The 14,584-nt window shown below is 43.9% G+C and overlaps 1 protein-coding gene across 1 annotated transcript in view; it reads left to right on the top strand.

Annotated features, from left to right (window-relative positions):
- The window catches only part of sfxn2 (sideroflexin 2), a 96,153-nt gene that overhangs the window by 39,461 nt on the left and 42,108 nt on the right, over positions 1-14,584 (top strand). The window contains exons 3-6 of the mRNA XM_078223163.1: positions 3,545-3,715; positions 8,478-8,576; positions 9,427-9,502; positions 12,893-12,978. Coding sequence (XP_078079289.1) covers positions 3,545-3,715; positions 8,478-8,576; positions 9,427-9,502; positions 12,893-12,978 — 432 coding nt within the window. The remainder of the gene's footprint in view (positions 1-3,544; positions 3,716-8,477; positions 8,577-9,426; positions 9,503-12,892; positions 12,979-14,584) is intronic.

Raw genomic sequence — 14,584 nt, 5'->3', positions numbered from 1 at the left:
CTCCGCACAGACAGTGACCCAAGCCAGGAATCAAACCCGGGTCCCTGTGAGGTAGCAGTGCGAACCACTGTGCTGCCGTGCAGAAAAGTTTGGCATAAGATAAGACCATCTATTTAATATGTTTCACGGCACCCTGTAGCCCAGTCGTGTTAGATGCATTTCGGGCTGCTTCATTCTCAAGATCACCAGGTAACAGCATGACAAATTACTCATAAACATGTGTCCAAAGCTGCTCTATGGGGAGCTGCTAGGATGTTTCGGGTTTTGATTACTGATATTCAGGCTTTGCAGGTGATGTGGACAGGAGTCTACCATTGTGCAGCTACTGGATAGATGGAAGAAATCCCGGATATTCTCTCTTCCACCTTCTTCCGACAGGAAAAAGATACAAAAGTCTGAGGTCACATACCAATCGACAGCTACTTCCCTGCTGCCATCAGACTTTTGAATGACCTTGCATTAAGTTGATCTTTCTCTACACCCTAGCAATAGTAAGTAGTCTCACAACACCAGGTTAAAGTCCAACAGGTTTATTTGGTAGCAAGGCTCATTGAGTTGTAGCTCATTAATCCAGCAGCTATCTGTGTTTCCCCATCAAAGAATCCGACTGTTGGTTAAATGATTTTGCTGTAAAAATATATTCTTGCCTCCACTATTTTACCCAGAATTTCATTTCAAGTGCTGAAGAATATGATGAAGAATTTCCTGGTACCAGTTCTCAATTTGCCCTACAACAGTTTGGCTTATTTTCTTACTATGCTCGGTTAACTTGGAGCTCGGAGTTACCTGTGGCAGAAAAATCTGCCATTTTGTGTACCTTGGGTATGAGGAACCATTTCAAGAACAGATAGGCATGTTTCGATATTTGATTTGATTTATTATTGTCACATGTATTAGTATACAGTGAAAAGTATTGTTTCTTGCGCGCTCTACAGACAAAGCATACCGTACATAGAAAAGGAAAGGAGAGAGTGCAGAATATAGTGTTACAGTCATAGCTAGGTGATAACCATGATGTGGAGTTGCTGGCATTGGACTGGGGTAGGCACAGTAAGTAGTCTCACAACACCAGGTTAAAGTCCAACAGGTTTATTTGGCAGCACAAGCTTTCCAAGCTCGTGCTACCAAATAAACCTGTTGGACTTTAACCTGGTGTTGTGAGACTACTTACTATTGCTAGGGTGTCGAGAAAGATCAACTTAATGCAAGATCATTCAAAAGTCTGATGGCAGCAGGGAAGTAGCTGTTCTTGAGTCGGTTGGTACGTGACCTCAGACTTTTGTATCTTTTCCCTGTCGGAAGAAGGTGGAAGAGAGAATGTCCGGGATTTCTTCCGTCTATCCAGTAGCTGCACGATGGTAGACTCCTGTCCACATCACCTGCAAAGCCTGAATATCAGTAATCAAAACTTGAAACATCCTAGCAGCTCCCCATAGAGCAGCCTTGGACACATGAGAGATTGAGACACATGGACAATGAGAGATTGAATAGGTTGGGACTTTATTCCCTGGAGCGTAGAAGATTGAGGGGAGATTTGATAGAGGTGTATAAGATTTTGATGGGTATAGATAGAGTGAATGCAAGCAGGCTTTTTCCGCTGAGGCGAGGGGAGAAAAGAACCAGAGGGCATGAGTTAAGGGTGAAAGGAGAAAAGTTTAAAGGGAATATTAGGGGGGGCTTCTTCACGCAGAGAGTGGTGGGAGTGTGGAATGAGCTGCCAGATAAAGTGGTAAATGCGGGGTCACTTTTAACATTTAAGAAAAACTTGGACGGGTTCATGGATGAGAGGGGTGTGGAGGGATATGGTCCAAGTGCAGGTCAGTGGGACTGGGCAAAAAAATGGTTCGGCACAGACAAGAAGGGCCAAAAGGCCTGTTTCTGAGCTGTAATTTTCTATGGTTCTATGTTTATGAGAAATTTGTCATGCTGTTTTCTAGTAAGTTATAGGTGAAGTGCAGGAATTTGAATGAGTGGAATTCAATGAATTAGGATTTAAAAATAAATCCGAAATGCAACAACTGAACTTGGATGAGCTCCTATAATCCTTTGAGAACTACTAAATTCTTCTAAATCAGATTACTTGTGCATTGCCCACTCCCTTCATTGTGCCATTTCACACCCAAGTTTCCTCCATAAATTTCTCCTTTTAAGTTGTTCCTAACAACTTGCATCTTTGTGATGAAGCTTATCACGTGTCCTGATATCTCCCTCATTTGGCAAGGTGTCAATTTTTGTTTAATTACACCTCAATGATGTGGCACAGTGGTTAGCACTGCTGCCTCACAGCGCCAGCGACCCGGGTTCGATTCCCGGCTTGGGTCACTCTCTGTGTGGAGTTTGCACGTTCTCCCCATGTCTGCGTGGGTTTCCTCCGGGTGCTCCGGTTTCCTCCCACAGTCTGAAAGACGTGCTGGTTGGGTGCATTGACCATGCTAAATTCTGCCTCGGTGTACCCAAACAGGCGCGAGAGTGTGGCGACTAGGGGATTTTCACAGTAACTTCATTACAGTGTTAATGTAAGCCTACTTGTGACTAATAAATAAACTTTGACTTTTACTTTTTTTACCCTGGGATGTTTTGAGATGCTAACAATAAATTTTCATTGTTGAGTTTACCTTGGGTACAGACCTTGTGGCTGAGATTGGGAAGTTACCATTCTGGCTATTGTGGGACCACCAGTATTGTTTTGGTGTCCATTGCCTAGGATTTGCTCGAGTTGATGGGGTCTTACCCATTGTTGGGGAACTGATGAAAAACCCCTGTGGGGGAGGGCCAATAGCTTCAAATGCCTTTCAAGTACTTAATTGGTTTTAATTGAGTTCCTTGATGCTGGAAGTCCCACCCGCCAAGAGCTGCTGGCCAATCAGAGGCCACCAGCTTGTCATTGCTGCCAACACCAGTGGGAGCGGTAGCTGGGGGCAGCACTGTACTTGCCCAGGATCGTGGAGGAGCCTCAGGTCACCGGTGACTGAAGGTGGGATGGGGATTGTTCAATGGGGTTTATGATAGAGGAGGGAGGTGGGTTAGATGTAGAGACGGGGGGTGGGGGGGCGGGATGGGGCAGGGTGTGGATTTCATTGGCCACCCCCTGCCTGATGGTGGATCACTGGATTTGGCACCGAATGCCTGATACCAAGAGGTCCTTACTGAGGAGTCTGCTGGCAAACCTGACAGGTTTTGCTGGGTGGGGGTCTTCAGAGGGCACTGGAGACCCCTGCGGCCTCCATTTAACTCCTAAGCCATCATTATATTGTGGTGGGCTAGGGGATAATGAGTACCAGTTGGTGCGTTAATGAACCTAATTGGCATCCCAACTACTGGCATCTGGGAATCCTGCGTCAGCCCCTCCCACCCTCCCATTTAATCGTGAGAGAAGTTCTGCCAGGAGGCTGATGACGGGCCTTTCCCATGATGAAGTTGGGTTTGGCCATTGTGATTCCTGCTGTGATGAGCTGCACAAAATGTAACCCGTTAACTCATTTAAGGCACCAGAGAGGGGAAAATGTGGAACATTTGACAGTGTTTGCATTGCTTTATTTTCCAGAGCTGGCACAGTGCCCCCAGGAACAACAGAGGAGCAGTTACATTATGCAAAGAAACTGTATGACTCCGCATTCCACCCCGACAGTGGAGAAAGGATGAATTTAATTGGGCGAATGTCGTTTCAGGTCCCCGGTGGTATGGCGATCACTGGTTTCATGCTGCAGTTTTACAGGTACCACTAAGATTTGGTCTACAGATACGAGATAAAGCTCGGCACAACATCGTGGGCCGAAGGGCCTGTTCTGTGCTGTACTGTTCTATGTTCTATGTTCTATGTTGTGATTCAATGGGCCAGTGAGTTTATTCAGCCGTAGCCAACACATAAAGAGTAGGAAATGTAGAAGCATAGGAAATAGGAACAGGAGTAGGCTAGTCAGCCTCATTAAGTTAGATCATGACTGATCTTCTACCTCAACACCATTTCCCGCACTATCTCCATATCCCTTGATGTCTTTAATATCTTGAAATCTAGCCATTTCTGTCTTGAACATACTCAGTGAGTCTCCACAGCCCTCTGAAGTAGAGAATTCCCAATATTCATCACCCTCTGATCTAGCACCAATTGTCGAATAGAGTTTCATACATCTACCACACTTGGCCTAATTTCATGCATTAAAGATCTGGCTCTAATCTTTAGTCTCTAATCTTTAGACCACGCCGCTTGGTCCTAGACTCCCCAGTCAGGTGAAATAGTTTCTCCAAATCTATCCTGTCTGTTCCCCTTGAAAACTTTGATCAAATCACAGAATCACAGAATCCCTACAGTGCAGCAGGAGGCCATTCAGTGTATCGAGCTTGCACCGACCGCAATCCCATCTGGGCCCTATCCACGTAACTTCACATGTTTACCCTGCTAATCCCCCTGACACTAAGGGGCAATTTAGCATGGCCAATCAACCTAACCCACACATCTTTGGAGTGTAGGAGGAAACCCACGCAGACATGGGAAGAATGTGCAAAGTCCACACAGACAGTAACCCAAGGCCAGAATTGAACCCGGGTCCCTGGCACTGTAAGGCAGCAGTGCTAACCACTGTGCCACCGTGCTGCCTTGATTCCAGGGAATACAACCCTAGGTAGTTTAGCCCTAGGTGTAATCCTAATAAATCTATGCTGTCCTCCCTCCAAGTCCAATATATCCTCCCTAAGGTGTGTACTTGGAAGGACAAAAACATGCTAGAATACAGACATGCAAAGAGCTTTGAATCAGAAAATTTGTGGCGCAGGGCTATGCTGATTTACAACGCAAATCAAAGTCAGAGACAAGATTTGAATGAATGAATTGCAAACAGTGATGTTCAGGGACTTTAGATGTACTCTACCTAGGGCTTTCTAGAGATGAAGCATGAAGCATTTCAAGTAACTATCTAATTCCCTTTTGAAAGTCACTATTAAATCTGCTTCCACTACCCTAATAGACAGTGCATTCCAGATTGCAAGAAATTCATGTAAAAATAATTTCTCTTCACCTTCCCTCTGGCTCTTTTTAGACAGAATAAACTAACGAATGAGAAATAATGGGGATGAAATCCAACTCTGACAGGATGCAACTTGGATGGCAGTTGATTGGCTGCCTATTACATACCCCCATTTCTGCACAAACTTTAATAGAAGGGAGAATTGGGAAATTTGGACTTCACTCCCATCGGATGTAGATAAAACTGAGATGCCCAGGCTTTGAGGGCCGGATTTCCAGTGTTTGGAGATCACATGGTCCCAGGAAAACAGTTTCCACACCCCTGGATTAGGTGGGCTCCAATGGTGGGAGTTTGGATCAGCACAGGTGTGAAGGGTGAATGGCCTCCTTTGACCAAGGTTCTTGGATGAGTAAAACATTTATGTGTCCCTCTATTTTCTTTTTTAAAAAAAGTTAATTTGAAAACAAGTTCTGAATAAAGAAAAGCAGTGAAGATACTGAGGAGTCCAAAAGTGGCCACATTTACAAGTTATACATTAAAGCAAACTGAACAGAAAATGTCCCTGAGCAATATTTCCAAATCATTTGTTCTAAGCTTGTCTCTGACTTTTGACCCACACTGTAAATCAACACAGCCCAGTGCCAGATGTTTACTGATTCAAAATTCCCTGCATTTGTCCTTGCAAGTAGCTTATTAATAGTTGAAAGACTTAGACTATTTCAGTTCTTTTTTAGTTTGTTGCTATAAGCATTGTTAATCTAGGAAATCCTATGTAAACTAATCCCACCATGTCGGTGCTCTATATGCCAAATTGTATAGAGTTCCTGAAAATTGTTACTGTCCTAAATGTTGGTAATCCACTTGCCAAAGGGGAGGGTGTTCCAAAGAGTAGGAGTTAGATGGCTGAACGTTTTGTCACTAATGCTGGATGGAATGGGAGAATGGGATTTCCAAGTGATCAGTGTCAGAGGACAGAAGAACATAAGAACACAAGAACTAGGAGCAGGAGTAGGTATCTGGCCCCTCGAACCTGCTCTGCCATTCAATAACATCGTGGCTGATCTTTTCCTGGACTCAGCTCCACCTAATCCATCTGCTCACCACAACCCTTAATTCCTTTACCGTTCAAAAATCTGTCAATCTTTGCCTCAAAAACATTCAACAAGGTAGCCTTAATTGCTTCACTGGGCAGGGAATTCCACCCTTTGGGTGAAGATGTTCCTCCTCAATTCAGTCCTAAATCTGCTCCCCCTTATTTTGAGGCTATACCCCTAGTTCTAGTTTTACCCAGTGGAAACAACCCCCCTGCTTCTATCTTATCTATTCCCTTCATAATTTTATATGTTTCTATCAGATGCCCCCTCATTCTTCTAAATTCCAATGAGTATAGCCCCAGTCTACTCAGTCTCTCCTTATAAGCCAACCCTCTCAACTCCGGAATCAACCTAGTGAATCTCCTCTGCACCCCCTCCAGTGCCAGTATATCCTTTCTCAAGTAAGGAGACCAAAACTGCACACAGTACTCCAGGTGTGGCCTCACCAGCATCTTATACAGCTGCAACATAACCTCACTGTTTTTAAACTCCATCTCTAGCAATGAAGGACAAACTTCCATTTGCCTTCTTAATTACCTGCTGCACCTGCAAACCAACTTTTTGCGATTCATGGTTTGGGTTGGAGGTAGGATGGGGTGAGGCTGGGGAAAGTGTTTGTATCTGAGGTGAATGTTTTCAGTGGGAGGTTAGTGAAGATAGCAGTGAAAGGTGTCAGGCAAGGCTCAGTGTGGAGCAGGATGCTGAGATGACATTTTGGATGAGTTGGATAAAGGGCATTAGAAGAGTTGAATCTGGAGCAAAAGTTTTTGAAGAGGAGTTTTGACATCGATGAAGATAAATTTCAGTGTTGCTCTGATACCAGGTATGTAGGCTGTACGTACCAATGACTGGCAAATCATATCGGGCGGCATGGTAGCACAGTGGTTAGCACTGCTGCTTCACAGCTCCACGGACCTGGGTTCGATTCCCGGCTTGGGTCACTGTCTGTGTGGAGTTTGCACATTCTCCTCGTGTCTGCGTGGGTTTCCTCCGGGTGCTCCGGTTTCCTCCCACAGTCCAAAGATGTGCGGGTTAGGTTGATTGGCCATGCTAAAATTGCCCTTAGTGTCCTGAGATGCGTAGGTTAGAGGGATTAGTGGGTAAATATGTAGGGATATGGGGGTAGGGCCTGGGTGGGATTGTGGTCGGTGCAGACTCGATGGGCCGAATGGCCTCTTTCTGTGCTGTAGGGTTTCTATGATTCTATGATAACATGGAGCCTTTGGCTGTTCGCAATAGGCAGAGCACTGACCATACTTAACCAGCACATGCTTTGCACATAATTTCTAACTTTTTAGGTCCGATTCTGCGGTTGGGCAGCACTTGCTGAATAATTCCAAGTGTGCTAAGAATTACAGTAATAAACAATTTAAGATTATCATTCGGGTTCACAATGTTGTTCACTACCAAAGTGGATAATTCCCCAATTCACGACAATGTGTTCTATCTGCCATCTTCTTGCCGATCACCTGAGCAATTTATATTCCTTTGCAGCCTCAATATGTCTTTCTCACAGTTTATATTCACACCTAGCTTTGTATCATTAGCAGACCTGGATATATCAGTCATCCAAGTAATTGATATAGATTGTAAATGGCTGAGGTCCGAGCACTGATTATCCAGGAAATCCACTAATTATTCCCTGTCACAAATGACTTATTTGTTCCTAATGTCTGTTTTCTGTGCATTAACCAACCTTTAATCCATGCTCAGAGCTAGTCCCTTGACTCACAATCTTATTTAACAACTTCTTTGTTTGGCACTTTCTGAGATACTTCTGATTCCTGGGTCTGGCTCTTAAACCCACAAACTTCTGATCCAGAAGCAAGAATGCTGCCAACACCAAAGCCAAACTGACTAGAGGATCACCCCCCTTGTGCACTGCAACAATCCCCTAGTAGGATATTTAAGATGCAATTTTCTATGCTATAATCATGTTGCGGGGAGATGGTGGCATAGTGGTAATGTCACTGGACGAGTAATCCTAAAGCCCAGGCTATTGCCCTGGAGACATGGGTTCAAATTCAAGCATGGCGTTTGCTGGAATTTAATTACAATCAATAAATCTAGGATATGAAGCTATTCTCTCAATAATAGTGACCATGACAACTATCATCGATTTGGTGTAAAAACCCTCCTGGTTCACTGATCTCCATTAGGGAAGGAAATCTGCCCTCCTTACCTGGTCTGATCGACATGTGACTCCAGACCCACATCAATGTGGTTGACTCTCAGCTGCCCTCTGTGATGGCCTGGCCACACAGTTCAAGGGCAATTAGGAATGGGCAACGAATGCTGGCCTTGCCAGTAACGTCTATATTGCGGGGGAAAGAAAGCTACTGATGTTTCAGGCGACACCTATGTATCTGCATGCCATTTCTCTGACACCATTGTGACTGGTACCTTTCCCCGTTTCTTTCAGAACAGTTCCAGCTGTGGTATTTTGGCAATGGGTGAACCAGTCATTCAATGCCTTGGTCAACTACACCAATAGGAATGCAGCATCGCCAATAAGCACAAAGTAAGTGATTGAGATCTCATTTGTCACCAGCTGTGTATTCTTTATTCATTCACAGGTAAAAAGTTACCAATGGAGCCAGAAAACTGGCTGACTCCATTCGGAAAAACAGGACGGTTTGTGCTGCTCTTATTGGAGCTGGCAGGTCTATTGGGTTTTCGCAATGAAGCTGTGCGTTCTTTATCCAATGAAAAGGGCTTGTCAATGTTTTATTCCTCTCTTTCTTGGTGATCTTGACTGTTGCTGTTCGTGCAGACCTGCAGGAACTTTTGTTTTAAACCAGGAACTTGATTTTCAATCTCCTGTTGTGGGGATGGATGGTTAGGTCATAGTAACTCCTTGATGTCTGACACCTCCGGAAGTTACTGCTATTTTCAAAGTGAGGAGTCAGATTTTGCACTAAGACTCTGGTGGGATTTATAGAAACCATAGAAACCCTACAGTACAGAAAGAGGCCATTTGGCCCATCGAGTCTGCACTGACCACAATCCCACCCAGGCCCTATTCCCATATCCCTACATATTTACCCACTAATCCCTCTCACCTATGCATCTCAGGACACTGAGGGCAATTTTTAGCATAGCCAATCAACCAATTTGACTCTGGCAAACTCACTCACCTCCATTTAACTGCCTGGCAAGCTCCTTGAATAGCTTATTAATGGACTGGGGAGGGCCAGAAAGTAAGTTTCACATCTCAGACTAGGAAAAGTGAATAACTTCTGTTGCACATGAGTTGATGGAAGCAATTCGGGGAGACGTTAAGTGGTCAATTTATATATTATCAATTATGATATAACTGCTGAGATTCGCTTTCTTTCTTAATAAACATTGTCTCCTTTTTCTTTGTTTAGACAAATCGGAGTAGCATATTTAACTGCAACTAGCACTGCTCTAGCAACCGCTGTTGGATTGAACCTATACACAAAGGTACATCTGTCTGTAGAGATTTCCCTGAAGTTTTGAGCATATGGAACTTTTCCTCTCTGTCTCCCACTCATGTTGCACCCAGTGTAGAAACAGGAATTTCTCCAGTGCGGTGCACTGCTGGGAGTAGGGTATTGTTGTGGATTTTCATTCCTCCTGGAATCTCTCATTGAGTCGAATGACTCTGAAAGAGGCACAGATGGAAAAGAGGGAATTGAACGATGATTCACCTTAACTCGCCCCTAGCATCTGGTTCTTGAGCAACATTAATAGAAACCTGGAAATAAAACTGACTAAATTAAATTTAATTCTAAATTTTTTTTGTCTCTTAAGGTTACTTCCTTTTCCCCGCTCTACTGCTCCACATGGCCAAGTGGACCATGCAGCTAACTCTCCCAAATAGTCTATTTGCTCGTTGATTTTATTTGTCTGCCCCTCTCTTTCCATTGGCTCTGATGGACATTAAGATCACATGGTACTATGTGAGAAAGTGCAGAGAATGGCTCGTGCCGCTCCCTCAAATTTATTTTTCATTGCATTTTGTGAGCAAATTAGCAGACCACTTGTCTGCAGAGTGACGGGGCTGGCTTGGCTAAGGAATTCATTGCACGTGAAGTATTCTGGAACATTATTCAGGGTCTTGACCAAGAACTGTAGCTAATGCAAGCCCTTCTTTCCCTTCCATGTGTTTGCATTCTGTTCTATACCAACAACAACAAATTGCATTTATATAGCACCTTTAATGTGGTAAAAAGCATCCTAGGATGCTTCACAGGAGCATTTTCCGATTAGATGTGGCACATAAACAGATGTTAAGATGACTGATCAAAGGCCTTGTCAAAGAGCTAGGTTTTAAGGAGCGACTTAAGGGAGGAGAGAGAGAACAAGAGGTCTAGGGAGGGAATTCCATACTTTGCGGCCTTTGCTGAAGGCCTGGCTGCCATTGGTGGAATGATGAGAATCTGGGATGGGCCTGGAGGCCAAAATTGGACTTATTTTTATTTTAGTTTATGCTTTCATGGGATGTGGGTGTCGCTGGCTAGGTCAGCATTTGTTGCTCATCCCTAATTGTCCTTCTGAAGGTGGGGGTGAGCCACCTTCTTGAACCGTTGCAGTCCATTTGGTGTAGGTACACCCACCGTGCTGTTGTGGAGGGAGTCTCAGAATTTTCACCCAGAGACAGTGAAGGAATGTATATTTCTGAATCTCTGAGGGCTTTGGGTTTTGGGTGGAATTAGAAGAGTTATGTGGGGCAAGACCATGGACAACTTAAATCTGACAGTGAAGCAAAGCAGAAATCTATGCTGTAGGAATAACATCTTCAGTCCATTCTTGATGATATTGTATTCAAGTTTCAAACTTTCCTGAACCTTGGTTAATTTAATATGAATTTAGAACAGTTTTGTTAGTACCAGATGCCCTCTAGAAGAGGAGAGTCTTTTTTCCTTTCCTCCTGGATCACAGGGTTAGAATTATTGGGCCTTGCAGCCTACAATGGAAATTAAAACTCACGCTCCCATTGATTGAATTAAACTCTAATTGATCTGGATTAAGATTTACCTACCAATGAAGAAAGTCTGCTAAAAAACGATCCTCTTGAGGGAAGTAGGGCCAAGTTGCCCGGGCTTTAGATACAACCTTTTTCTTGTTTTTTTAAAAAAAAGCAACTTCAAGGTAATGAATGAAAAACTTGGCTGTATTGCTGAGGATGGGGTGGGGGCGGGTGGGATAATACTCAGGAAAACTTCATTCGAGAACAAATGGAATACATTCAAGGACGTTCTACTCAGTCTGTCAGATAAGTACATACCAAGGACTAGTCAGCGCTGTTTGATGATGAAAGAAAAGTGACCTTCAATAGATTGATGTGAACATGACCTAGAGAAACAAGCAGACAAAACAAACTCTACAAAGCCCATAGGGACGAGGTGAGGAAAATCACTGGAAAGACTAGAAGAACTTACAAAAAATGTAAAAATGGCAGTGAATGGGGCCTTGTCGTGGTCGCAGTTATAATCGCCCAAGAGTGATGAAATACTTTATTTGCACAGCGAGTTGTGATCTGGAATGCCTTGCCTAAAAAGGTGGTGGAAGCAGATTCAGTAGTAAAATTTGGAAGCTAATTGGATAAATACTTGCGAGGACGTTAATTAAAGGGCTGTGGGGGGAAAAAGCAGGGAGTGAAATTAATTGGATAACTCCACCAAAGAGCAGATACGATGGGCCAGATGGCCTCCTTGTGTACTGTATTATTCTGTGGCTCATAAGGAATGTGTGAGCAGGTTTGAAATTGAAGATATACTATAGATAATTAATGTATTAAATGATGATGTGTGGGAATTGTTTAGCAGGGGAAGACCTATGGCAACACACCAACAATCGTAGGAAGTTCCATAACTGAAATTAATGCCATTGGTAACTAGCAAGCTAATAAAACAAAGCCAAATAACAATTGTTGCATCAGTAATTGTCAAAATAATAGACATATCTATAGAAAATAACTTGGTAAATAACAATTTCAAAAGAGACAGATCCCATCTCATCATTTTCCTTGGTTATTTTGATAAGTGGATATTGGAAACTTCTAGTTAGACTACCAGCAAACCTTTGTGAAAGGCTTCCATGCAAGCTTTTAAGGCAGTGTGTTAAACCTGGAGGTGGGTAGATAATTGGTTGAATGAGAGGTAGTGGGTAATAGCAATACAAGTGATATTGTGTGGAAGCAATCTGCAATCCCAATCAGAGAGCATCTGTGGAGAGGGAAACAAAGTTAACGGGTGGGATTTTATGGAGGGGGGGGGGGGCGGGCGTGGTGGCACAGTGGTTAGCACTGCTGCCTTACAGCATCAGGGGCCCAGGTTCGATTCTGCCTTGAGTCATTCTCTGTGTGGAGTTTGCATGGGTTTCCTCCGGGTGCTCCGGTTTCCTCCCACAGTTCAAAGATGTGCAGGTTAGGTGGATTGGCCATGCCAAATTGCCCCCATGTGCCCCAAGGTGTATAGCATGGGGGATTAGAGGAGAGAATATGTGAGGTTACGGGGATAGGGCCTGGATGGGATGCTCTGTCGGAGAGTTGGTGCAGACCTGATGGGCCAAATGGCCTCCTCCTACACTGTAGGGATTCTATGATTTTCCAGCCATTTCCCTGCTAGCGGGATCTTCCGGTCCCACCGATGGTAAGCCCCCACTGTGGGTTCCCCAGCGCTGGAAGGTTCAAACAACAAGAAACCCCGTTGACAGCGGCCAATACTGGGCTGCCTCCTGGGATAATCTTGCCCAACGTTTCAGATCATTGACATTTCCTCAGAACTAGGAAAAATGAGCTGAATGCCTTGGGAGACAGCTAACTGCAGAGGTTTGTGCACGTGTTTCATTTCAATTTTATTTCCCCAGAAAGCTCCACCTTTACTGGCCCGCTGGGTCCCTTTCGTTGCCGTGGCAGCTGCTAACTGTGTGAACATTCCAATGATGAGACAACAGTAAGCTCAATCTTTTATATCCAGTCTAATGTTTCAATGTCAATAAATGGTAAATTTTAGAAAGTATTTGTGAGAAGGTTGTTGGAGCAGCCTCATTGGTGTAATGATAAATCAAGAATTAAGAGGCTGAATTTTGGATCTAGTGATCCTTATGGTGCGAACTTAGACCATAAGACATAGGAGCAGAATTAGGCCACTCGGCCCATCGAGTCTGCTCTGCCATTCAATCATGGCTGATATTTTTCTCATCCCCATTCTCCTGCCTTTTCCCCATAACCCCTGATCCCCTTATTAATCAAGAACTTATCTATCTTTGTCTTAAAGACACTCAATGACCCGGCTTCCACAGCCTACTGCGGCAAAGAGTTCCACAGATTCACCACTCTCTGGCTGAAGAAATTCCTCCTCATCTCTGTTTTAAAGGATCGTCCCTTTAGCCTGAGGTTGTGCCCTCTGGTTCTAGTTTTTCCTACTAGTGGAAACATCCTCTCCACGTCCACTCTATCCAGGCCTCGCAGTATCCTGTAAGTTTCAATAAGATCCCCCCTCATCCTTCTCAACTCCAACGAGTACAGACCCAGAGTCCTCAACCGTTCCTCATACGACTTCCCCTTTCCCAACGCCAGTCTGAATCTGGTGCAAAAAAATAAGGAGATCTCCAGGTGTCCGGCAGCTGTGGTGCAATCAAGCAGGGTCAGCAGCCAATCACATTGTGGTCTTCTCATAGGCAGCAAAACAGGAAGTGAAGACCACTGAATCCCTTTGCTTTTCATTTTAAAATTTTACAGATAGCAAAATAAATGTCTTGGACATACACATGGGGTTACGGTAGAAGCTAGAATATCATAAGTAAACTTTAAAAAGAGAAACATTATTGTTATTTAAAAGTTATGTGGAATTTCTTATGGCAATAGAGATATTCAGGAAAGTAAAAGTATTCTTTCAGGGCCCCTTTAGCAGCAGGTATGAGCTTAGTATACCATTTGAAAACCCAGTTACCCCTTCTTGCAACAAGGTGTAAGTTTTTCAAGTGGTTTTGCATTGAGACTTAAGAACATAAGAGTGGAAATTCACATCAGTTCAGTGATTTCTAATTGACTGTTGTTGCGAGGACCTCTATGGGTAGCATAGAATTAGCAACTTTGGATTTCTATGATTAATCGCGTATGTATGGACCCAAGAAACTGTGGTCAGTTTCGGAGGAATTCTGACTGCAAACACTGGCAATTTTACTGTTGTTACTACTGACTGCAAAATTTGGGCAAATGGTTTGGTAATGTGGACCTTGAATTTTGAAAGCCATGGATTGTTCGAGGATTGAAATACTGGGGAAGCTTATAGTTCTTACGCTTCTGGGAAGGAATGGAGCAGAATAATAGATGCTCCAACTTTAGTCTTAAAAAAATTCAACCTGGGGCGGCACGGTGGCACAGTGGTTAGCACTGTTACCTCACAGCGCCAGGGACCCGGGTTCAATTCTAGCCTCGGGCGACTGTGTGGAGTTTGCGCGTTCTCCCCATGTCTGCATGGGTTTCCTCCGGGTGCTATGGTTTCCTCCCACAGTCCAAAGATGTGCGGGTTAGGTGGATTGGCCAAGTTAAATTAT

Source organism: Mustelus asterias, chromosome 11, assembly GCF_964213995.1.
Source record: "Mustelus asterias chromosome 11, sMusAst1.hap1.1, whole genome shotgun sequence".
NCBI classification, from domain to species: Eukaryota; Metazoa; Chordata; class Chondrichthyes; order Carcharhiniformes; family Triakidae; genus Mustelus; species Mustelus asterias.
This window is presented reverse-complemented; position numbering and strand designations above follow the sequence as displayed.